Here is a 25,941-nt window from a genome sequence, read left to right on the forward strand (position 1 = left end):
GGTCAATAAAGTTACTCTACTAAAATGTCCAAATTGACTTTTTGAATCTTGCTTTTTAACACAAAATTTTAATTGCGCTAGCATGTGCATAGCACGTAAACACTATGGTTGTCAGTGAACCACATCAGATCATCAAACGTACCACTTGTTTTATGATTTTGGTACTTGAAATACAATACAAATAAATTTTATTTCATACCATTTTGTATTTGTAAAGGGAAATTTGTAATTATTGATATCGCGATGTATATCGTATTGTTTAGTATAGGGATATATCGTATCGTGACACGCAAATCGGGAATCATATCGTCAGATTCATGGACCAAATACAGTTTAATAGTTGTTCTTTTAGCTGCCTGGCAAATTTAAGCTAATTGTTAAATGTTACAGTGACATCTAGTGGCTGTTTTTATCTTGACAGCATCAACGTAGCACGGCATTAAACCGTTCCTTAAAGAAGCGCGTTCGCTGCAGAGGACTGAGTCAATGATGTCAAATATGATGTCAAATGGTGTCACCATGGAAACAAAGATTATGCTCATGCTTTTTTGCTTTAAGACAAACCATAGTATGACTTGATTGTGGTTTCCATAACAACAGGACGTCTCCTTATTGTCACTGATAATGGAGTGAGCCTTTTATGAGACGCCATCAGTTCCTTCAGTTTTTCTGCTCCCGTGAGAAAATGGTGGCATCATGCAGAGATTTTAAACCAACAGCTGCACCTACTTTATTACATTCACAGATTTTGTTGATTGTGAACATCAGGGAAGTTAAAAACTCCTCCTGGTCAGTGAGTAGCAGAGGGAAGCTGAAACAAACCTTCAAATTGCAGAAGAGAACATTTTGTGCTGTTCGGCCTCTGTTGTCATTGATAAAGTGTATCCTGAGTGTTGTTTCATGATGTCATCCAATATCCAGTGAGACAAACAATACTGGAAGTGGGCGACTGACTCATTACGGTGCAATACAAATACATGATGTGTACAAAAATGTATTAAAGTTATTGATTTTCCATTAAGGAGTTGTAATAATTACCTAAAATCACTTTAATTTCCACAATTTGTGAATCTGCTGGTGGCAAAAACAGGAAAAATCACCATTTTACTTTTTTTTTAACATGTTAGCTTGTTTTAAAATGAAAGACGAGCGGCGCTGTGAGAAGGACGATGAATATTTAAAGGCGATTTCTCAGAGGGGATAGTTAGTCTAAGCCTTTTTGATGAGGAGAATGTTCAAGTGCATGAGATGAGATGATGAAGGAGAATATTTAATATTAACGCTGTGGAAAGGTGCCCACCTTTAATGGCTGAAAGGGAAAGTAGAAGTCATGCCCAACATGTTGTTCTCTGTGTTTACATCCCTCATCACGTTAGAAACAAATCTTTCCACCGACTCCCAGTGCTGACATGTCAGGACGATTTCTTAGAATAAAACCTTAAATAAAAATCTGGTCTCTTGTATTTTCAGATTATTCCACTGTGCATCTAAACCAGCTGCTGGAGAAAGCCGAGGTCATCGCGGGACGAATGCTGCGTTTCTCCGTCTTTTACAGAAACCAGAATAAAGATTACTTTGACCACGCCAGGTAAGCACTGCTTGACTGCTTATGGGTGCAGGAATAAAGGATTGTGTGCATTTACCTTTGATCTTTTTTTTCCGTTTATTTCCCCCGAGGGCGCGTTAGACTTATACACGTGTTACCTCTTCAGGTCCTAAAAAACAAACTAGCACTTTAAGCTTATTGTTTGTCCCAGGCTATGACAAATTCCCCTTGTCAGTGTTATTTTCTCCAAAACATTTAACATTTATTAAGGATTACGTTATAGTTTCTGGTTGTGCACTTTGGTATGCAAATGTGACCTTTACACTAGAACTGAGCCACTCTTGATGTTACTATGGCACTCTCTAACAAAGCGCTGACTGTGAAATTAAAAATGCAAGTCACATGACCATGCATCAGTCCATCTCCGGCCGGCTTTGGCTGCCTAATTTCCTCCTCATCTTTGTCCTTGTTTTAACCTCTTCTAGTTGGAAACGTTGCTGTTTGGCCTCCAGTAGTTTGACTAAATGTGCTGGGTCTTTTTTCATAAATCTGGACACAAAGATGTGTAGTCATCTTCTTGTTTCCTACTTTGGGATTTCATTAATAGCAGGGAGAGCTTGGCATGTGCTAACAAACACAAACAATTCCTTTAGTTTGTCCTCTCCTCCCTTGTTGAAGATGCTGCTGTTAATATTTCCTCGTCTCTCCATCTCACCTCTGCTCAGTAAATCATTGTTTTTGTAATAAAGCCACAGCTTGTGTTTTGTTACTGCATGACGTCAGCTGGACAGTCTCCTTAGTTGGGAAGCTGCTGCATTTTCCTGAAAGTACTCCTGTTAAATTGCGCCATCATGTGGGGGAAAAACAGTAGTGACACTTGGTCCTGATGACTCCTCAGTTTTCACAACACCACATGCCTGGTGCATGAAAGCAATGGTTTCAAAAATGATGCCAAACTGTGGAGGGATAGATTTGTAGTTCCGACTTGTATTGTAGTTATTGTTCATCCTCGCGGATATTTGTGTTTTGTGACTTTTCCACTGTTTGCACTTGTTTTTTCTTCTGTCTTTGAAACCACTCAGCTCCACATTTAATATGTTATGGTTTCATTTATTCAGACAACTGTTCCTCAGGAAATTCACTTTGATCTCCTGACAACTGCCAGTCTTCGTCAGAGGCGTCTGCTGATCACTTAGATGTTTCCCTTGAAGTTTTTGTCTTCTTTTTGAAAAATATGTTATGTTTCAATTATTCAGACAACTGTTGCTAAAGAAATCCACTTTGATCTAATGACATGTTTTGATTGACAATGGCTTGTCTTTGTCAGAGGCGTCTGCTGATTGCTTTGATGTTTCCTTTGAAGTTTCTTTGACTTCCACGTAGTAATTCCAGCAAGACTATATTTGTCTTCTTTTTTAATAATATGTTAAGGTCTTGCTAGGATTCAGATCCACATTTGTTTCCTTTGTTTTCCAGGGGGGTCCAGGACAACCGGATGCTGCCGTCAGTAAAAGACAACAGCGGCAGCCACGGCTCGCCCATCAGTGGAAAGCTGGAGGGAATCGTGTTCAGCTGCAACACAGAGTTCAACACAGGCAAACCGCCACAGGACTCTCCGTACGGCCGTGTTCGCTTTGAGGCCCAAGCCGACACACTCTTCAACCCCGACACCAACTTGTATTTCGGCGATTTCTACTGCATGTACACAGCTTACCACTACGTCATCTTGGTCCTGGCGCCCAAAGGCTCCAAGGGAGATGAGTTCTGCAAGCAGAGGCTGCCCGAGCTCGACATCACCGACAACCGTTTCCTCACGTGCAAGCAGGAGGTGGAAGGCGGCCCTTTGGTCTTTCACCATGCCCAGGATGTGATCCTGGAGGTGATCTACACAGAGCCCGTCGACCTAGCATCGGGTACAGTGGCTGAGATCAGCGGGCACCAGCTGATGAGTCTGTCCACGGTAAACGCCAAGAAAGATCCGAGCTGCAAGACGTGCAACATCAGCGTGGGACGCTAAGAAAACCCCCAGAATGTAGAGAGGGAAGGAAAGACGGGCAGTGACTGAAACCTCTGCACACCACTAAGAAAGAAAGAATGCATGATGTGCTCCCAGACATGCACACGTGAGACCATTATTCCCTAAAAAAAAGAATGGAGGAAAAAAAACGACATGATGCTCACCTCCACTGACTCCTGTAACTATTATTTCCTCATTTAACAAAGAGTCATTTCATCATTGAAGACACTAAGGCAGGGGTGTCAAACTCATCTTAGTTCAGGGGCCAAATACGGACCAAGATTAGCTTAAGTGGGCCACATATTTTAGGTGGGAAAAATGATAAAGTATGGGAATATATGTCAGTCCCTGCAGGATCTTCACTTACATTTCCCTGATTTGGGGAAAATTTGGGAATAATTTGAGAAAAATATGCCAGATTTTGTAAAAATTGAGAGTTCTTTCAACACTTCCAGATTAAAAATGACTGCTGTCATGGGATATAAGAACTAGAAAATTGAGCTCTGCAAATCTTGTGGATTTTAGTTGAATTTATGTGATTGGAGGGGCTAAGATAAATATAACCCAAATTAGTTTGTTATTTACAAAATGTTTCATGTTTTCTGTATCATTTTTACTTTTGAGTGGGATGAATTTGATGCTCTAAAGGGCCGGATTTGGCCCCAGGGCCTTGAGTTTGACACATGCGCACTAAGATATGAAGCATAAGAGTGTAGCGTGAACAGATCCATTCATTCATCAAACCTATAGCCCTTTAACTGTACTAACATGGACTACTGCTTTTCAAATGACTTTTTGCATTTAATTTCTTCCCCTGATTTGATGTTTGACCCTTTGCCTTGTTTTTAACTGAATCCACTGTGAGTGGGCTACAGTTTATTGTTCCTAATTACAAAGTCTGCTTTTTGTTACGTTCTCGCCTCTTTTTACCTCCTCCTAGTGGCATGGACTGGTACTACAATTGTTTGGCCTGCAGCGTCAATGGTCATTTCTTTATACCAAAGGTATTTAAATGGAAACTGCTGTTAATGTATCAGTAGATCTAATGCAACAGCCTCTGAAAATGAGCATCCGCATTGTGTTTTTGATGAACGGGTGGTAGTTACTACTTCTTAATCTGTTCTTCGTTAAAATAAAAAAAGAAGCATGATGCAGTTCTGTGCAGCATGAGTCGAAACGCTGTAAGTACCTCGACCGGTGTGACCTTTTTCTTCAACATTCACTCTTATCTCGTCGTAGTCGGTGCAAAGAAAGAATCTTTAGACTGTGTTTAACTGAATAAATGTGAAAAAATATTTATTTTTGTTGATACATTCATATGTAGATATAGAGATATATAGAAAAAAAAAACTATATAAACCAGAAGTGCACAAGGTCAAAAGGTTCTGATCGTCAACACTGGCATTTGAGTGGGATTTGCTTCATATAGTCAAACATGGAGTGAACACAGATTTTTGGACAGCTGACAGAAAAGTTGCACTACAAACACCTACGTACGTTCACCATCTGTCACGTATTATGTTCTGAAATAAACATGCAACATTGAAATGTCACGATTAAGAATGACTAGCAAATCCTTAATGCATATCATAGCACAATGTAGGATTAAAAAAAATCATGCACAAACACTGCAGGATTCTTTGCGCTTTCAGCTTTCATGTTTATGCCAAGGTAGCACTTTTAGGAATAGATGAGGTCTTCAACTGGTAATGCTTTAAAAAATAGTATTTTAGAAGGAATAAGAAAGTTTGTAAAAAGTGCCATACAGTGATTTAACATTTACAGTGACACATTCATGACATTGTCATTGTTTTGTGCTACGGAACAAACACTTGCTACATCGGATGAGTCACGGATGATAAAGCATGTTTAGCATTTCCTGCAGATTGTCACTTATTTCCATCAGTTTTGCTAAATGTAAAGTGCGTTTTTAAAAACGAGCATGACATTGAAACACCAAACCTTTTATCGCTTCTCTGTTGATTTGAAGTTCCCACTGTGAGTAGCTCAACTGGTCTTGGTTGAGTCCTGTTGTTTACAGAGCAGGGCTTCCACTAAGCGCAGCTTTGCTTTGAGGTTTTTATACTGGCAGTACTCCTCTGCCATTGGTCCACGGTCCTCCTTCTGACAAACCCTGATCAAAACCCACAAAGGAGACAAATGCAAACAAGAGGCAAGGCTTCAGATTCCTCACAGCTGTTTTCATCACTGGTTATTATCCCCCATGATGCCTTACTATTGTTGTACAGTGTGTATTAAAAAACCCTACTGTATTTACTATGGAGGACTAACATGTACAGAGTGGAGAATGTGTACAGTTCAAAGCAAACATGGATTTCTTTGTCTTTTTCCTGATCTCTCTGTGCTGGATTAAAGTGGTGCACATCACAAACATACTTCTTTTCGTGGAGGTTTCTGTTTTTTCCGAAAGGCAGCCAACAAAAATAAATGAAGCATTCTGAGTTTATTAAAAAGACTCAATAAAGTGCAAAGCTGAGTACCTACTACCTACTCTGGATGTGCCATGTGTAGTTTGTGTAATAAAGCGGTGCTTCTTAAAGTGTGTGGCGCGCCCCCTGGTGAGGAATAGAGGTATGACAAACTAACATTTTATGTCAAATGCCTTTCTGAGATCAATACCATTAACCAAAACACCTACACACAAAAGAAGTAACAATGAAATGCCTCAAAATGTAGCAAAAACTAAAACAGCATTCAATTATTAGATATCGGACTGGGAACAAAATGTGTCAAAAATAATGATTTATAAAAGCTGAAAAAATGAATTTCCTTTTTGGTTTTCTTAAGCTTTTTGCCACAGGTTGCAAACAATGCTCTTTTATTCCCTGTGTTCTTGACTAATGAACTATTAGTCATTAACAAATACTTTAAAATGTGGTTTTCATGCAGGTTATTAGTTTAACTGAGTTTTTGAGTTTTATTGTATTTATTAAATACTAGTACAGTGCCCATCGGAATTATGTATTCATATAGTGGGAGCTTAAGTTGAGTTGTCATTTATGGCCAAATGAGTATGTGTTTGAAGGTTGGATGTACAAAGAGGTGTACATACTCTGTACTCTTTATAAAGGGGTAGATGTGTGGGTGCAAAAATGTAAAAGTAGTGCGCTCAATACCGAGAGGGAGCCATAATCTTGAAGATAAAATGAAAGTTTTAAACGTTTTGCAACACCAAATTACTCCAAAATAACGAATGCACACACTTGAGGTATTTGGAAGCTGTTGACAAAGTTTCAGGTCGAACAGATACTGAGCCGGGCAGATATTCACTCCATTAACACACTCACATACAGAACTTTCTTGCTTTTATAGGTAGATTAGAGGTAGATAAGTAGATGTAACTTGCATTATGAAACATGATGTTACTTGTTCCCTATTTATGTCATACGTGCACTAAATTTCCTTTTTTGTTTTCTTAATCCTTTTGTTTCTTTATTTGTTGTATTAGTTTAATTTACTTTTTGATTTTTGATTCATTATGAAATATGGCATTACTTGTTTCGTTAGTTCAATAAATTTGAAAATGTATTATTTGTCAGGATTATTTCGGGGGGGGAATGGGCGCAGGTGGGGCTTAAAAGTTCACCTTCATTCAAAGTGGGAAACACCCAAAAAAAAAAGGTTGAGAACCACTGGTGTAAAGGTTACCTGCCAGTCTGTGCGTAAAAATGATCCTCAAACTCTCGCAGGGCCTGGTGAAGCCTTCGCTTCTCTGATCGAACCGTCCTGAGATGATCCAGAAGTTCTGCTCTACGTGAAGATAAAATCAAACACGGATGTTAAGCTGTGCAGGTAATTTATCCCTCCTGTTATCATTGGAGTCAATTTGACCCCATTCAATGTTTATCATTCAAAAGATAATAGTACACTTTGATATTTTTGCTTCATATTTCATGACTTTTCGTAATTTGATGGGTACAATTATTAAGCATAGAACTACCATGATGATTATTTTCAAACTGAAAGTTTGACCTTGATGCTATATGATCACCACAACCAATAGCATTCATACTTTTGTGTTTATTAATGTTGTCAGTACTGTTTGAGAAGATTTGGTGGTGGCACTAGAGAACATGTTAAGGTGTCATTATCAATGGGTTATTGATTTATTCAACAAATAAACAAAGTGTCTGACACAAAAACTTGGTCAAACAGTTTGTGTAAATCATTTTCTGGAGGCAAATATCAATATGTTAGTAATAATTATGGATAATAGGAAGGTTAACTGAAACACTGATAATCTCAATCTAAAAAAAACCCCACACAATCACAATAATTTACTAATAGTACCTGGAAGCTTCGTGCAGCGTTGCCACGGTGATGATCTGTGGCTGCAGATCTTTCACGTCATCCAGCGGGGACACCAGAGGAGTTTCTGTCAATTCTGAGGACGAATGAGATTCAACTGGTGACAAACCTGTGGGAAGTTTTGACCAAAGCTTTGGGCATTGTTGTTGTTGTTTGCTCCGCTCTTCATCAGAGCCATCCTCTTCCTCCTGAGTGAGCAGAGACACAGAGATTACTGATTGATTAGAGGGAAAACTAAGGAAACAATGCGTTTCAAGTGGACAGTTTTCCTAAACAAAGTATTATTACCAAGGAGGTAATGTTTTCACCGACTGTCTGTCAATGTGAATGTTTGTTAGGAGGATATCTTAAATCTAGAACAGGTTCTGGAGCATGATGCTGATGATTGGCTGGTTCTACAGCATCACCTGCTCTTGACTTTATGTCTCTAAACTAGATGGAAGTTTGCGCTCTCTGAGGGTTCTTGTTATTGTACCTTTCAACCTGTTTGTTGTAGCCTGCTTTCACAGGATTCAGAGTTCTGCAGACATTGCAGATCTTGGATTTCTCCACTATATTACTGTATGTTGCATCATGACTCAGACTCAGCCACACCCAGTTACCCATGATGCAAGAGGTGCAATATTAATCCGTACTCAACTTGCAGCAAAAGAGACGGTTTCATTATGATGTTTTTATAAGTTTTGGAGCCAAACACTACATTACTACATTTATAATTTACAAAACACTCAGCAAACAAGGATTTAAAATCTTTAAAACAAAATCTATTTATTATAACCTTTTTTTCATCTTGACCCCATTTTGATATCACAAATTTTAAGCAATTTTTGAATTAGTTTTTAATCATGTTTGTTATAATGTGTTACGAATACAGAGTAACCAGGATTTATGCACAAAGTGACAATATGGGCCAGCTCCGATATACAGATTACGGACGTTTAACATTGTGTGTTGTGTTTATAATTTCAAAAGGAATAATAATTGACATATATATATATATATATATATATATTAAACGTATTTTTATTCAGTAATTAATTTGATCAATTATTAAACATTTCAGGCAACTCCACGTGGGGTCATGACCCCAAGGTTGAAAAACACTGATTTAAATATTACAGATGCTAAAATATTACAGTCTTGAATTGTGTTTGAATTTGTGTAAAATCCAACTATCACCTTCTAACCCCACCCTCCAGTAAAATTAAAATGAATGAACAATTCATTTTGGCCATGTGTTCTCCTAACAATAAGGTATAAGGTTTGATCCAAGGAGTGGAACCCAGACAGAAATATAGACGGGATATTCACTCACAATGGTTGTAATAAAAGTGGTGGCCACAGAAGAAATGAGTTGCTTGAGAATTCTGTATCGATCATAAAGAGGCTTCATCAGAGTTCTCTCTTGCCTGGAACTCTGTGAACAACACACAACCACACACACACAAAGAGCACAAACTGTCATCAGGACCAGTGACATCATCACAGGTAACAAGAACAGAGAGCAGCTAGAAAATAGTTTGTCTTACTGGTCTTCCATGAAGATTCTCAAAGTACAGCAAACACTTCTGCAGGCTGGTTTTCTCCAAACTCAGTTGAAAATGTGACATTTCCTGAATTAAGAGAAGAAAAGTGTTACATCAGCCACTTGACTGGAAGTTGTGGGACCTGATCTCATTGATGGATAAAAAACTGTTGCAATAAGAACCTTGATGCTGTCGGGCAGGCCCAGTTCTTCCCGTCTTTCCCTCAGTCGGTTGGTGATCATTTTCAGCGTGTCCTCTACCCGCTGTTTGCTGTTGCTGTCGTTGAGCTGCTGGAGCTCCGTCCCTGACGCTGCGTCCCACTGCTCTGTGTGAGTCCTGCCTGATTCACCAGCTGAGCCGATCCATTTCAGATCCAGTTCGGACTGCTTTAGCTTCATGTCTAGAGAGACAATCATCCTTTCACAACTGGATACTTTTGCAGTTCTTTTAAGGATGAATTTCCTTTGAGATTAAATGACATTCACACTTCTTCAATCACGGTACTTAAGCATGATTTTCAGACACTTTTCCTGCATTCTAAAAAAAGTTTTGCCTTTATTCCAGAATCAAGCCTGTCAAGCTGCTGCTACTATGATTATTTTAACGGTAGTGCTGTCAATAGAATAAATATATTATGTGATTAATTATTTATGCTCCGTGATTACTGAATCTAGTGAATCTCTTTTTTAATCAGATCAAAACATTTATGTTTAACAAAGTAGCTTTATGAAGTCATTTATTGTTTGTTTTTAACAGACTTGAACCATTTACATTCCACTTTATGTGAGATTATAAAGGGCTGCCGACACCTTTAGTTTAGACCATTAAGGGAAATATTGATGTGTACTTTAGTCAATCTACCAATAATAGAAAATACAAATGAAATAAAACATCAGGTCCATATGTAGTGCTATAAGTTAGCACATCATAAACAGTAAGAACACTTTTATGATCAATGCAATTATTATATTATAAAACACCAAACTTGTTGCTTTTTAAAACAGACCCATCAATCACAGTGCTGTAAATTAGTACATAAAAAACAACATCGTTCATCACAAAATAAAGTACTGTACTCAAATAATCACACTAGTAACAGTAGTAATACTATCCCCACACCCTCTACCTCTACCATTATCCACTGACTTTGTTCATTTGTGGGCCATTCGGTCTAGTGTAGTGTCCGAATAGAAGGACCGCTGTCCGTGCTCGCTGCTACATAGTTAGCATTGAGGTGAAGATGCTCAGCTGGAGGCTAGCAGAGCTCCGCTGATCCACAAAGTTTTTCATCCGGTGTTTTTTTTTTTACTAAAATCAATGAGCTTAAAGACTTCTGCCCTTGTAGTCAGTGCATCGGTATAATGGGTATACCGGGAACGCGTGCAATGAGAAAGGTTCCGCTCTGTTTGCGGTGCAAAAAAAGAAATGATTAACGCAATAAATTTTTTTAGTGCGTTAATTTTGTCTGTAATTAATTCATCGCAATTAACGCGTTAAAGTGACTCCCCTAATTAATGGTCTCATTGGAAATCTATGATTATTTCTGCAGTTAATCCACAATAAGAGAATGAGTTTAATAACATTTGACAAGTATCAACCCTCCCTAAGTGTTAAACATTTTTAATGAATCATCAGACTGGAGATTTAAATTATGATCAGGTAAACTGGCCACCTCCATTAACAAATGTGTAGGAGGAATAATTACTATGAACATGTCAGCATGCGTCATTTGACAGACAAACATTCAATAGAAGTAACAGTGTGAACTATAGCAATCTATATAATCTATGTCTATTTCTGTGCATGAATGATTTCACTGACCTTTGAGCTGCTTGCGACTCTTGATGAGCTCCTTCATCAGTCTGGAAACCTCTGGATGTGCCGTCTTATCATTATGAGCCGGCTGCAAACAACAAATAATCATCACCCACCCACACAAAAGGCGTAAAAAAACCCCACTTTATTATTCAATCAAAACGAAATCTTTTCAATAGAAAAAATGAAAATAATAATCATTTTCAATCATAGAAAAGTCTTTAAATGCAAAATTTTTTTTTTTTGATTGAAACGTTTATCTTTGGATAATAAAGACACATATGTAATACCCAATATATGGCCCAAATTCAAATAAGATGACTTTGATAAAAAAAAACAAAAACCTTTTCAAATCAAAAATTTTTACTTAAATCAAGAAAAACATTTTCAGTCAAAGAAATGCAATTATTTGGGTCTCAAATATTATTATTTTTTTTTTATTACTTTTTTCTTTGATTGAAAATGTTTTTTTGTTTTGTTTTTAATTTAAGAGTGTTTTTTTTTTTTTAAGATTTTTTTTTAAATTGAATAATAAAGACAACTCTACCTCTATAAAAAAAAAAACAGTCAATTAAAGCCAATTTAACAAAATTGAGTGTTTTTTATTTTACCAGCAGAGGGTGCAAATATCCATTGTAATGTTCAAGTGAACTCATTAACAAGCAGAGCAGTTACATAGGGCAAAACATCACAAGTATCTTGTAATTCTGTGAGTGCACTCTGACCTTATAATGCCTCTCCTGTTCAAATCGCTCCTCAAAACACCTGATCCTCTTCCTCAGCATGTGGATGTGTCTGTTGAGCACTGAGATGGTCACAGAGCTCTCACCTGGAGCTGTGAGGGCACCACGAGTCCTGGAGAAATAAAGCGATTTGGTTAATACATATCAACCTTCATTTTTTTTTTTATATCCATTGTTAAAAAACAGTAAAGTGTAATTTCTTCTGTTTTTGTGTCACTGTAGCATTAAAGAGGAGGCCTTACATGCGAATGTGCTGTGAACATGGAGGAGACGGAGCCGTGTCGGGGTCAAGGTTGTAGCGTTGGCTGTGGGTGATGTTGGGACAGCGTGGTGAGGGGATGGGGCACTCGCTCATCATAAAGTGTGAGAGGAGTGGGCTGGAGGTGGGCCCTGCAGTGGAAGGAAGCATCTCCTCTGCTGACAGCCCGTCAGAGTCTGAAGAGGTGGAGACGATGGAGCTGGAGCCTGATTCATGCAGACATGGGCTGTTTACTGCACAGGAGGAGCAAAGATAAAACAAAGGTTTGTTTCAGTGTCACAGATGTGACACAAACACATCAAAGAAGTAGTGGATAATACACTAGAATATCATTTTAACAAATTAAAGCATTAAAAATATGGGGTTTTCTAGTGTTTATTTTTAAGTTCAAAATGATAATCATAATAATGATGATGAAATGATCTTGATTAGAACGTGAACTGAAAATACAAAGGTCAATGTTGGTCCCCCACCAGAGATGACAGGAAATGATAAAAACTGTAGAAATGAATCCATTGAGGAGGCACTAAATTCTGTTTCTTTCCACTTGTTTACAAAGTTAGATTATTGCTGTCAGGCTAACGTTAGCTTGTTAGCTCCTCTGAGGGAGGGACTTTGGGAAGTTTGGAGGCAGGGCAAGAGAGCAGTGGGAAGGGAGGGGGAGGGAGAGATTTGGGAGTTGCGGACTACACCTTTAAAATGTGTGTTATCACTCATTCATTTCATCATTATGCTCTATAGTTGTTTTTTATAGTATTCTGAGCAAAATGTTGTAGTCGGACAAAGGGGGTACTTGGATTTAGAAATTAGAGAAAGGGGGTACTTGGGCCAACAAAGTTTGAGAATCACTGATTTAAATAATAAAATAATTGTAACAGCACTGACCTAATCAGCTTTAAGGTGATGCATCAATAAAAGACATGTAAAGATTCTATAAGGGAAATAATTAAGAATGTGCAACATTAACAGAAAATATTTAAATATTTACTTTTAAATTCTAACAATAGCCGACTTTGTCCTAGTTTTGTAAACTTTAATACATATTAACATAGATTCTAAGCCTTTCACAGGCAGAAAGTTCAAAAACACATTTATCAAATCTGCATTTTCATCATCTCACCTGTTGAGACTTCAGTGTTTTCTTCTTCAGGTGGAGGTGATGGGGGTGAGTGGAAGTAGAGCTGAGCGTGGGGAGAAGAGGACAGAATCTGCTGAGTATGTTGAATATCCTGAGGTAGGGGGTTCACCGGTGCCTGTGGGGGCCCTGGGTCAGCCTCCAGGGCTTGTAGCTTTAGAGATGGGCTCTGGAAGCAGAAGCAGAACATGGCTCCAGGGGCTGCTGGGGGTGGGAGGACAGTTTTATGTGATCCTCTGTTATCTTAAGAAGCCAGCTATAAGCAGTGCAGGAGAGTTGTCATTTCCTCCTGGGAAATGTTGCAGTCCAGAAGGAGGAGGCAACTTATTATCAAGCTGTGAGTTGAGAAGAAAAATTACTCTTCAATCAATCCCTGATCTGAAGCAGAAGAAAAAAGCCCCCCCTCTTCTGTTCAGGTGAGCACTCAGACTCCCAATAAGCTCCACAACATGGGAATGTTGGAAACCAGCACGCTCCAACGGTTTAAAGTGTCATCATGACCCCCTGACCGTCTGATTCACACGCCTGTGGGTGGATGAGGGCGTGAGAAAAGTGCAGATGCTCAAGAATAATCCACATGGTTTTTCATCCGACCGGCATTTCCAGCACTTCTGCCTCTGAGCTGCCTCCACATTGGTAAGTCATCACGCAGGGGGAGGGGGAGGTGGGAAAACCGCACATGTGGTTGAGAGTGGGTGTGTGCGCAAAGGAAAGAGTGAGGTACGTGGATGACGAGGCGTTGCCATGGCAACATCCTCAGACTGAGGTACGGAATGTATTTGACGGTCCTAGAGGGAGTCAAGCTGCTTTTGTGTGTGTGTGCGTGCGTGTGTGTGTGTGTGTGTGTGTGTGTGTGTGTGTGTGTGTGTGTGTGTGTGTGTGTGTGTGTGTGTGTCAGCATCATTAACTGCAGCTTCTTCTGGCTGTTCATTCATTTAAAAAAGAAAAGCAACAACAACAACAACCTTCCAGCTATCTGTGCGTCATTCAGAAGAGGAGGAAGGGGAGGAGTGAGGCTATTTTTTGCCCAAAATAAAAATTCACACTGATAAATAATCTTTAGGGTGTTTTGTATCAACGCACGAAGCCCTCGTGTTGCAGATACGGCGTCGTGCAACCAGTGAGACGGTGAAGACGGGTTACTTACGTCACTGCTGCCTCTGCAATCAGTCGCTGTTTCAGGAGAATCGCTGCAGCCAAGTCTTCCTCCTCCTCTTCCTCCACCTTTTTCTCCATCTTCCATTTGCTGAAGGACAACAGATTAACAGTCCCTTTAAGGCCAGCTCACACAAATATCTTAGGTATGCACACATATCTTAAAAGGCAGCACACATGAAGAGAAAAATATATGCTTTTACCTTTTTAACCTTTTTAACTATTGACTTTATTTCCATTTTGTAGTTCAGATATTCTGTTCTTAAACTCAAGATCAGCAATATATTTCATGCATTACTAGCTGGCACCTAAAATCAACTGCCTATGGCGATATAACCGCCTTTGTCACCCTTGGAAACATCATTTGTAATCGGCCTGTAAAACCAAAAGTCTTCTGAGGGCTGAACGTGGCAACGCTTTATTTTTCCTGCTGATTTTTTATGAATGTGCAGCAAACAACAGCTTTTAAGACCGAGAGAAAGTATGTAAAGACTAAATGAAAAGATGACAATGTGGCAACCCCGAAATAGAGGCAGCTTAAAGAAGGAGTAAAGATATCAAGATAATAGACTACAATTCGTCATAGTGAGTCACTGGTAAAATTAACACCAGTTTGAGCAATCTCATGTTAATCTGAGATAGGTGCAAAAATACACATTGAAATCGCACAATCAATCTTGATATATTTTTAGATGTAGGCTGATATGACCTATACTCTTTTTCTAATATCAGACCGATATCCAATATTAATATCAGATTGAGACACCCTTAGTTTGTATGTTATAACTCAAACAGTAGTGTCAAAATTGTAGATTGTTTATCAACAAATATCCAATTAACTTTTTAAAAGGTAAATGTCTCCCCAATGTGATCAATTTATATGTGCAATATTGTAGAAGTAGCAAATTAAAGAATGCACTTAAAGTGCACCAAAAGTAGATTAATTTTGTTCATTCTATGCAACAACAAACAAAATAGTGCAGTTAAAAAAAACAGAGCCAATTTACCTTCCCTTTATTCACAGTAGCTTTATCTTCAGTCTTTACTTTACTCCTTCTGCAGCAAAGTGAGATAAAAACAAATAATAATAAAAACATGAATACATAATGAAATGTATTTATTATTATTTAAAAAAAAAAAAAGATTATATAAATTATTGCCTTAGATTTGTTGACAAATGAGACAACACAGCATCCTCACTATGCGCCCAAAGCATGATTCAGCACTGCCATGAATGCTAGAGCTAACTCATCACTAACACTATTTAAAAGTGGGACGACTGTCCTCTGGCTCTGCGGAAGTAAAGTGAACAAAAAGTGGACACGTCACAATGAGGTCAATCTAATATTGGTTCCACGTGAGCCCTCATGGCAAGTCAGTGTTATTTGGACTGGAATCATATCAGAACCGTGACCTCACTGCCCTCGTAACCTACTTCTCAACTGGACTGTAAGGCTCAGGGATGAATTAAAGTGACAGGAGCCAAAATGCCAAAAACTGCCTCTACTTTAAGGATCAGAAGAATAATAATCAATGGGATATGCAGAAAAATGACATGGGCATACTGGTGCTGATTTGTAGACACTTTACCATGATTTAATCCAAAGTGGCATCCATGTCACTTGAAATAAACATGACCTGACTTATGTCATTAATGAACAGTTGGTTGTGGAGTGTGAAAGCCCAAGCTGTCATCTTCTATATTTTGTCTCACCTCTGTGTATGGTTCTCTTCAGTCACTGTGTAGCTGCCTAAAGACGGAGACTTTCCACCAGCATCAGAATTCTGAAAGAAAAGAAAAAGTAACCCTTACAATTTTTTTATATATCACTTTATTTTAGCAAGAGCTTGCTTATAAAAAGAAAAAAATGTAAAAGGTTCACAGTCAGGTGCCTCACAGCTACATGGGCAGGGTTTGCTCTCGGGCTGTGGTTCCCAAACTTTTTACACTCGTACCCATTCATACATTTAACCTGACGCCATGCAATGTCATATACATTGTATCTCTATAGTGAAATTTGTCGCAGAAATGTACCTATCCTGTTGAAAGAAAAGCAATAATAATAATTTGTAAGCACACAAGAAAACATATTTTATTTATTTAATTAGCCTACTGGCATTTTCAGCGAGAAACAATCTCTTTTATTTTGAAAAAATAAATCTACCAAACATTTGTTAATTGAACATACACCAGTAATATAACATATTCATCACCCTGACACTGTGAAATACAAATTGCTACACTTCTAATGAGAAGGGTGAGGTTGAGAGGATGCAGAAAACTCTGCAATGTTCTGCTGAATTTGAGCGAGTTTGAGTCTTAAATTGTTCTATATTTTGTTTTCAGGTTTGTCAAAGTTGAAAATCCACTTTCACACATGTACGTGGTAGCAAAGGCATCAAGCACATCTGACTAATGCAAAGCTATTTACTCTCCCCATATTGTCGCTAGAGGGTCATTTGATTTTACATAGGCTGATATGTTATTTGTGGCAATGCATGGAGGCTCCTGACTACTGGTTTATTTATATTCTAGTTTCCATTGTTGTCACACTGTTTTTAATTTTACCCCCTATGACAATTTGCATAACCAGGGGGGACCTGTACCCTACTTTGGCAACCTAGACTTTAGGGTTTGTTTGCAATTTGTAAGTTATATCTCATATCTGGCATTTCTTTGATTTCCTGCCACAGATCATGAAACATAATAATCACCTGTCCAGACTGTTGAAAATTATATGCATAAACTGTATCACCCTTTAATGATTTATTATGTTTGCAGCTCCTCATGAATTCTGAAAATGTTTCTTTTAACACTGAAGGGAACCCATTCATGTTTGAGAGCTGCCTAGGATCCCACCCCACAGGGCAGTGAGTAATATTAACAGCTGGAAAGTAAAAGAATGAGAGGATTGTTGGGTTCATTCTTTCTTACTATGGACTTTATATTTTGTTAAAGCGCTTTGAGATAACTTTGTTGTAATTTGCACTCCATAAATAAAGTTGAATTGAACTGAATTGAATAAATATCAACAATCTGTGGGCTAGAAATATTGACTACCCCTAGAGACATCACAGAACAAGGCGACTCTCATTTCCCTACCTCGTTTACTCCTTCCTCTTCCTCCATTGAAAATGTTGTAAGCTGTGAACTGTGCCTGATATTCAAAGAAGAACTTAATAATAAAATAGCAGAAAACAAACAAAACATATGTAACAAGCATGTCAGAAAGAAGCTGTACAAGTCTGAGTCAAAAAATAATGAGTCAAAAAATATAAAAACCATTGAGTGTTGTGCTCCCATTGGACACTCTGGGATTGTCGGATCAATGGATGTGTATGTGGTTGGTCAATAGTGCCAGAGAGCACATGGTCTGCCTCCACATTTCTACTGCTCCCCTGTAGAGGATCCTCATCTGCAATCAGTTCCTGAATGTCAGTAGTGACGTCAGCAGTGACTTCACAAGTTGGGATGAGTGTGTCGGGGCTACGAGGAGACAGAAAGAGTGGCACAGACTTAGAAAGTAGCATTCATGAATGTTCAATTAGGAGTTATCATTCAATGAACACCTCCATTACTGCTAAGAGGGCAATACTAAGGATATTTTTTAAAGTGTCAGGAGTAGTTGGCATCTCATCCCTTTATTAAACCTGGTAATATTCAAAACACCTTCAAACTTAATTAAGGTAGCACAAAACTATGAGTGTGATTTTTTTTTTTTTTTTTAAGTACTAAATTCTTTATAAAATCCTCTTTTCCTGCTGTGGAATTACATGTTCTCCCTCCTGCTGTGTCAGTGTTTTAGTTCTGCAAAACAGCAATAATGTGAAATAAAATTTGAATAAAATTAAGCAAAGCAATAAAGTCAAAGCAAAAAATAAAGAGGATATAAATAAGACCCACACATATATAATAATTATGGGAATCTCCTTTAAACAAATTAACCAATCAGGGTGATGATTATTTGGATTTCTAATACAGCACAAAAATTAGGTTAATGCATTAATGTCGGTTTAACAAACTGAACCTAAATGAGGCTTGCGTAGCAAAAATATAACCAAGTTAACATTTTTTCCTGCAAGACAAAGGCTTTAGAAAAACAGCCAACCGCAATTTAACATCGACAGTTCAATAAAAAAAAAGAAGCAACAAATAACAATCAATGCAAAAAAAAAAAAAAGAAATCTAACAAATTAATAACTCACACTATTAGTCACTATTGCACATCAATGATGTCAATGCAAAGCATGCACATCCCTCTAAGAAATGCCTTTTTCTCTCTCTCTCTCACTTGTGGGTCAGATTCTGATGTTGAAGCAAGTTAAACAAGAAAACATTATTTTTTAAAGACTCCTTCACTTGTAACTGAACAGCAAAGCAGATTACATGTGACAGGGAACAGTTTGATCCTTCAGTGATAGGAACTGAGCCACAGACTAGAAGGAATGGGAACACGGATGATGAGCACTTAATGCATGCAAGAGGCAGCCAGAGGCAAAAGAGCAGACCCACCCACTTCAATTACTTACTAGTGCATGTAGACACATACATAGGCAGAATGAATAGAGACGGACAAAGATACAAATGGACATACAGAAGCATTATGTCATAGGGTTAACAGTTGCTGTGCCCGGATTGTATTCTGGATCATATACATTAGGCTACAAACCAAAAACTGGAAATAAGAGAACTATAAATATTAAATTCACGTAGAGAATTTTTGAGAAAACTATTAACCTATGAAAATTAATTTTTTATGTTTTGGGTTTTTTTGTCCAAAAATAACCTGCATAGGAATAAGTATTGGATGAGAGAGAGGTTTGGAAAATTAATGGTTTACATACAAACAAACAAAAAAGTAGTAGTTTATTAAGTTACAATGAAATATAAGCTTGTGGAAAATATTAGGTAAGAGGAAGTATGTCATGGTAGCTCAAAAAATGGAGCAGAATGCAAACACAAAGATGACAGAAATGATCATTAAGTATTGAATGTTTGGTGAGAAAATTCCATAAGAATTTCATCAGGACTGATGTAATTCCAATAAAGTATATTTATGTGTTTTTGGGAAAAGTGATTTTTTTCGTTTCTGGCCAAAAAGAAAGTAATGATGGATGAGTGTCTAGCTTATGTACACAAAGTCATGGAAATGTGACTCACGACAGGAGTCAACTGGTAGTTTGGTGTCTAATCCTGTGTTGCTATACCAACACATTTTGCTATATTAATTTGCTGACATAATGCTCATTGCAGGAAATCTTCGGTTTCAAGAACGTTTAATTCTAATTTTAGCAGCATCAGATATGGATATTTTATACATTTATTCAGCAAAACTCTGTAAAAGTCTAGAAAATCTTGATTAATCCCACATCAATCTGACATGACTTGTGATCGTAACACCACATTTATTAAAACTGACAGATCCTTATTATTAAAAAGTTGAATTTATGACAGAACAGTAAGCTACACTCAGTGACGACTTATCTGCTGTCATCACAGATGTTCATTCTGGGAGACTAACTTTACATTGCAGACAGTCGTGGTGTTTCCAGCAGCAACTGATATTATTATAACTATTTTTACAGACCATTAGACTGAAAGGCCAGTCAGCTGTACACCCCCCCCCCCACCCCACCCCCCTGCTGACTACACACAATGCATAGACATATTCGTGACTTGTAACGGCTTGTTGCAATGTTCCTGCTCTGAAGTAATTCATTTCAATCCTGTGTAACAAGCTCCTTGTTGGAGTCAGTTTTAACTTATAACTTCATTATCTATTCAAGAACAGTGTAATTTCCTGTGTTTTTGGACAGTAGAGTACTTTTCCTCTGGATGACTGACATTACCTGTTTGGTTCAGACTGATTTGTTTGGTCATTGTTGCAATCTTCTTCTCCTCTTTTAATGTGCACACTGTCCTGCTCTGAGACACAGCTGCTAGACATGACCTGAACAAGAAAGAAAAGGAAATGCATTCATTTATTAAAAAAGTTTAAAATTCTAGTTTAGTGTAATGTGACAAACAAAACAAGTGACTTTAAATGCTCATGAAAACAAAAAAAGTGGGAAATGTTGGATGGCACTATATGGGAACTCATGAAATGCAACCATTCAAAAAAAATAAGAGAAATGAGCCTCTAAGCATTGTCATTTGGAGGCAAATTTTTATCTAGTTTTAGTCAACTAAATAGCATTAAGATTTTAGTTGACTGTTACAGATACAGTCAATTAAAATATACAGGAGTTCATGCATTTTTAAGAGATTCAATCTAACAATTGTTTGCTATTTGTAAAATTGTATTTGGGATATGTAGACCGTGAATTTGTGTTTTTGAAATAATTTGTAAGACCTTGTAGGGTGAAATGAAGAGTTTATGTTGTTAATTATTATAATGAGAAGCTAGTTCATTAACAAAAAATTGATTTATGGATAGGAGTGGAATTATTTAAGTACAGTATGAACTTCTTCCCACTCCTTTTCAGAAATGTAAACCGAACTGCAAAATTGTGTTGAGAATGTTTTTTGTTTTCTTTGTTTCTTATGATATTCTGTTTACATGTTTACATGAAATAAATACAAATCTAATCAAATCAAATCTGATATGGGATGGTATTAATAATGTTTGTAAATACACACAGACAGATTTGATGTGATCAACACAGAAGACCACAAGTTCACATAAAATGTGATTTGATTTCGTCCCATACATGTACAGTATAGTTTTGTTTTAATTAGTTTGTGTAAATAAATATATATATAGCTTTTGTTCACAAATGTCTTTCTTTTTAATCAGTCATAGTCTCATTAGTGACAATCCAGCCCTTACAGATGATTTTTGTAATATACTGTATAGCCTCTAAGAAACATAGTAACACTGCAAATATTTAAATGACTAATAGCACATAGTTTTAATATTTAAAACAATATCAATTCATGTTCATTTTTAGACAAAGTTTTAAAAAGGGGATATTATGTGCTGTTTAGTGATTGTTAATGTAGGCAATCCATTTGCATCAAATTCTGATTAAAATTGAGGATGTAACAACAAGGAGATCTCCCTTGTTATCTCAGTGGGACTATACCTGTATAAATAAATAAATAAACAAATAAGGAGGAAAAAAACATAACTTGCCTTGGAATGTGATAGAGAAGAGAGGGAGGGGGGGCGTGTTGAGGAGGAGACCACAGAGGTGTCCTGTGTTTGGACAGGCAGGAGAACATGGTGATGCTTGAGAAGATGAAGCAACAGGTCGTTACACAAACTCTGCTCCTCCAGCATTTTGGGCCCGGTTTGAACACTGTGGACACAAAACAACTAAGTGTAACAAATGCTGTTGTAGCCACAAGCTGCAATATCTCTGAGGGGGTTTTTTGCAAACAAAAAAAGAAAATAGGTCCATCTAGTGGACAGGAGCCTTTACATCAGTAAATGATGAAACCTGTCAAAATGAAAAAAACCAAAGCTGTGCCTAACTAAAAACCTGAAAAGATCATTAAATTCTGCTCGAGAAATAACCTTTCTGAGATGAAGTAGTAGTAATCATCACCCCAAGTCGTATTAGACCAAAGTTTTTCAACCTTGGGGTCGCCTGGAATTAAAATGGTGTCACCTGAAATGTCCAGTAATTGGTTTAAAAGAAAAGCTTAGCTATAAATGGATTAAAATTCTATTTTAAATTTTTCACACACAATAAATATCAAATAACTGTATCCTATACTTAAGCCTTTTCAAATACAAATCTAGTTCAAATAAAATGCAGTATAAAAAGATCTGAGGTGCACATCTTGTCATTTTGTGCACTAACCCTGGCTACTCTGCATTTGTCAACATATGTTTGCTTACATTGCAGTTTTTACTAGTGCCTTGTAGCTGTTGATGTCACATGATTGAAGTCTTTACCCACGAGAAAAAGGTTAAATTACATATGGTCAATGGAAATAATGTTTATATAAATAAATTCTTGTTTACATGGATGCTTGTTTACATCGTGGACACTTCAGTTAGGCTAACTAGAGATGAAGGGGGAGAGGATGTATATGAGAAGGTCTTGATGACATGCTGTATATTTGAGTAACGAGAGCAGATACTGGAGAAGGTGTGACATACTGTAGACTACTGCACAACACAAGCACATGTTGCTTACGCACGCGCACAGGCTACAGAACACAATACCTTACTGATAACAATCACAGTACTTTTTCAAATGTGTATCCATTTAAAAATATTGCTTTAAGTTATCATTTTTCTTTTTTTATGAAACCAGATAGAAATTCTAAAGCAAATTTGCTTTAATTTTCTAAATAACAACACAAATGTAATTTTTTTGAAGCATCAGGTGCTTAAAATAAAGCCACAAATCAAAGGCTTCAATAAACTTCTATCTCTATTTTAAATGTAGAACTCAGTTCTACTGCCAAAAACTCAAACCTAAAGTGACAGAAAGGAAATCCAGTGATAATAAGGTGGAGCGAGAGTGAAGCGAGTAAAAGATTGTTGAGTCTCCCAAAGGAAGGAGTTTGTTTAAACTCGGTAACATTAAACTTTGTAAACAGGAAGGAACAAAGAGCCATTAAAGTCCCGATGACATTTATTCGAGTCATGCTTTGCGCCGTTTTTTCTAATCCACACCCATTTCCTTTACAGGAATGACCCCTCGCCAAAGACAAGACTGAAGGGAAACTAATTATCTTTAAAAATGTAAAGACTATTTTAATGATGTACTGAGACCAGTGAGTGAACAGTTGCTTGACTGTTAATGGACCAAGTTTAATAAAGATCATGTCCCGCTGCAGCCACAAGAATATCCATAAATACAACTCACTGGAAAATGCAGGGTCCGAAAATGGTTGCCAGATTCTCCATGGGCATGTGATTTGTTTGACTTTGTGAGGCCACTCTTGACAAAAAGTGGATGAGGTAAGACAAAAACATGGCGTGGTTGTCTGGCAGTAGGCAAAGGTTTTCCTTCAGATTTTGGTTTACGTTCACGTCATCTTCATTACCTAAAATAAGACAAAACCAGCTGTTTAATCAATTCATTTGTTGTTTACTTTTTTCTAGTTACTGATCAAATGGGATTTATAACACTCCAAAGGTTAATTATTTAGAAGTATAGAATTACATAGGATTCACATAAAAACTTAGTGGGAACAGCTGATCAGCTGTCATATCCAGGAAATGCTGATGAAATGTTCCAGCTGGTTTTTCCAGGTAGTTTGTAATACAGCTGAGTAGCTAACAGCTAGTAGGCTAGCAGAGGAATGGGGAGTGTCTTCCTGATTTTGTACATTTTACTGTACTTCTAAACTTGCGTAAAAACTTACGAAAAAATAAATAAATAAGGGGATTATATCAGACTGTGTATATGTGAAAATAGTGTGCTGCACTGCAGCAACGAAATAAGGACAGAGTATCTACAGTAGCTGAATACAAAACAAAAAGCATTAAATTAAACTTGCACTTAGACTTTGTTAAATAAGAACTAAGCCTGAGTTACTGTGTTTAACTCCAAGTACCTGTTAGGCACAGCATTAGCTTCTTTCTCAGGTGTTCTGGTACTATGGGGACTGGCAGCTCCCGGAGGAACAGTTTGAGAAGCGAGGCCACAGTGGGGATATCTCCCTCCTGCTCCAGGCTAACCTTCTCTCCACAGTCCAACCGCTGCCTCAGTTGCCTGGTCCGCACCACTGAACCACACAGACGAAATAGCCCTCTGTGATTCATTCCTAAGATAATAAGGAAGTGGTACAAGTTAATGCACGGCTGGAACAGAACACCATTATTGTTCCTAAATGAAGATAAACAGAAAATAAAGGATTAAGAAGATGTCTCATTAACCATTTTGATCCAGGAACTCCACCATGTCTTTTACCACACAAGGTACTCCCTGGACCATCTGCCCATCTTCGCTTAGTGTTTCCAAGGCAACGCCAAACACACACCTGGGTGTAACCTGGTTAGGATTTAAGGGCTCTGGGCAGATTTTAGAAGTGGACTTTAGAACTCTAACCGAAGAAAGGTCACTCTGCATGGAAACAATAACAGAAGACAAAAAATAATTTAGTCACATTGGTGTATGAAATTATTGCATCACTGTATAAGTATGAAAAATGTTCCTCTCAACATGATTTAACTACACAATCTAAATTTCTAACCTACTTGCATTAGTGGTAATGAGGAAAAACACACAATTTAAGTATTTTTATTTAACACCTGACCTCCTTAATGTGACTTAAATAATTTCATACTATATAATTTACATTGCTGTGAATTTTAGATTATAATTTAATTAGATTATATGTTATTTTATCCCATAATGGGGAAATTCACATGTTATAGCTGCCATAGACACAAAGAGCAAGCAAGCAAGAAAGAAAGGACACAGAAAGGAAAAATAAAAAAGGGGGGGATAATAATAGATATTTCTCAAGATAACAGTACAGAAAATAACTAAATATAAATAATATTTTAGTTTGTATTACCAGCACAACACGAGATCAACTCAAGATAAACAAAGCGTTAACAAATGTGGATCCTAGAAATCAATTTTAAGGTATTTGAACTATTTAAGTTTACTTATCCAACGCCGGATATTGATTATAGATTTCCAAAATAAGACTAACACAACATTAGCTAGTAACAGTCAAATGTTGCCAGGTTTTATCAAACAATGTGCTATACAAAAGATAATCTACAGTGTTGTTTTAACAATTTAGCTGTAATAAGAGAGTCACGTTTTTTAACTAAAGATCTTGACGTCCGGGATTGAGTCGTACGTCGAATAAAATGATGGAAAATAGTCTGAACTTTGATGACCATAAATAACAGAGCGTATAAAGGATGAAACTGTGTAATGTTCATAGTTTACTCACACACAACGACAGCGAGGCGCTGGCTCCCATTCTTCACCTCAGAGGACCGGGACAGCTCTCCATTTTGAACAGACAGGCATCATCACTCTGTGCCCAATACATATAGTCCCACTGCTGGAAAATATCCGAAAGTCCAAGTTTTGATGAATATCGGCCGCCATTGCACTCACATATCCACTTTAGAAAAAGAAAAAGTCGTGGAAACGGAGTATTTAACGTTCGTCTCGGTCCCGGACAACTGTTTATGTTGCTAGTCACGTGATCCAGTGTAACCCTGGCGACCTGTGTGCGCGAGGAGGAGAGAAAGCCTTGGATATTAGGGATGAGTAAACATCTGTCCTACGATACACGATGTTTACAAAGCAAGTTATTTTTTTTAGGAGGTTTTAAATTAACTATCATTTTCTTTCCTATTGAAATGCACTTCTAAGAAAAAGTTACTTGGAGAGGGAAATGCCTTTATAAGATGTATGTATCAGATTTTTATAAAAATATATATATATATTTAAGAAAATAATTCCCTATCTGTAAATCATTACA

At 37.4% G+C, this 25,941-nt stretch overlaps 2 protein-coding genes across 3 annotated transcripts in view; one reads left to right on the forward strand and one right to left on the reverse strand.

The window, feature by feature from the left end:
* phyhiplb (phytanoyl-CoA 2-hydroxylase interacting protein-like b) overlaps positions 1-5,959 on the forward strand; it is a 38,114-nt gene extending 32,155 nt beyond the window's left edge. Inside the window, exons 4-5 of the mRNA XM_028468571.1 lie at positions 1,471-1,588; positions 3,023-5,959. Coding sequence (XP_028324372.1) covers positions 1,471-1,588; positions 3,023-3,563 — 659 coding nt within the window. The 3' untranslated portion in view covers positions 3,564-5,959. The remainder of the gene's footprint in view (positions 1-1,470; positions 1,589-3,022) is intronic.
* On the reverse strand, positions 4,833-25,672 carry LOC114476717 (protein FAM13A-like). Of its 2 annotated transcripts, none has more exons than XM_028468569.1 (21): positions 25,402-25,672; positions 24,368-24,554; positions 24,046-24,255; positions 23,352-23,532; positions 21,662-21,827; positions 20,376-20,476; positions 17,809-18,012; positions 17,629-17,701; positions 16,240-16,310; positions 15,533-15,581; positions 14,518-14,616; positions 13,356-13,539; positions 12,219-12,468; positions 11,959-12,088; positions 11,240-11,321; positions 9,601-9,818; positions 9,422-9,505; positions 9,208-9,309; positions 7,875-8,080; positions 7,233-7,334; positions 4,833-5,697 (listed from the first exon to the last, which is right to left on the reverse strand). In XM_028468569.1, the coding sequence occupies exons 1-21, from the start codon at positions 25,429-25,431 to the stop codon at positions 5,571-5,573; spliced, it is 2,856 nt and encodes a 951-aa protein (XP_028324370.1). In that variant the 5' UTR covers positions 25,432-25,672; the 3' UTR covers positions 4,833-5,570. The 2 variants fall into 2 exon arrangements, with proteins under 2 accessions (XP_028324370.1, XP_028324371.1); XM_028468570.1 differs by having other exon boundaries at positions 5,571-5,697; positions 17,629-17,683.
* Positions 25,673-25,941: the final 269 nt, after the last annotated feature.

This window comes from Gouania willdenowi, chromosome 15, assembly GCF_900634775.1.
Source record: "Gouania willdenowi chromosome 15, fGouWil2.1, whole genome shotgun sequence".
NCBI classification, from domain to species: domain Eukaryota; kingdom Metazoa; phylum Chordata; class Actinopteri; order Blenniiformes; family Gobiesocidae; genus Gouania; species Gouania willdenowi.

Excerpts from the sequence above, each read along its gene's own strand:
- LOC114476717 (XM_028468569.1), bottom strand. The coding sequence starts at position 25,431 with ATGGGAGCCAGCGCCTCGCTGTCGTTGTGT. Across the intron at positions 20,477-21,661 it reads CTTCTCTATCACATTCCAAG|GTCATGTCTAGCAGCTGTGT; the intron begins GCAAGTTATGTT and ends TTTCTTGTTCAG. Across the intron at positions 8,081-9,207 it reads CCACTTTTATTACAACCATT|GAGGAAGAGGATGGCTCTGA; the intron begins GTGAGTGAATAT and ends CTGCTCACTCAG.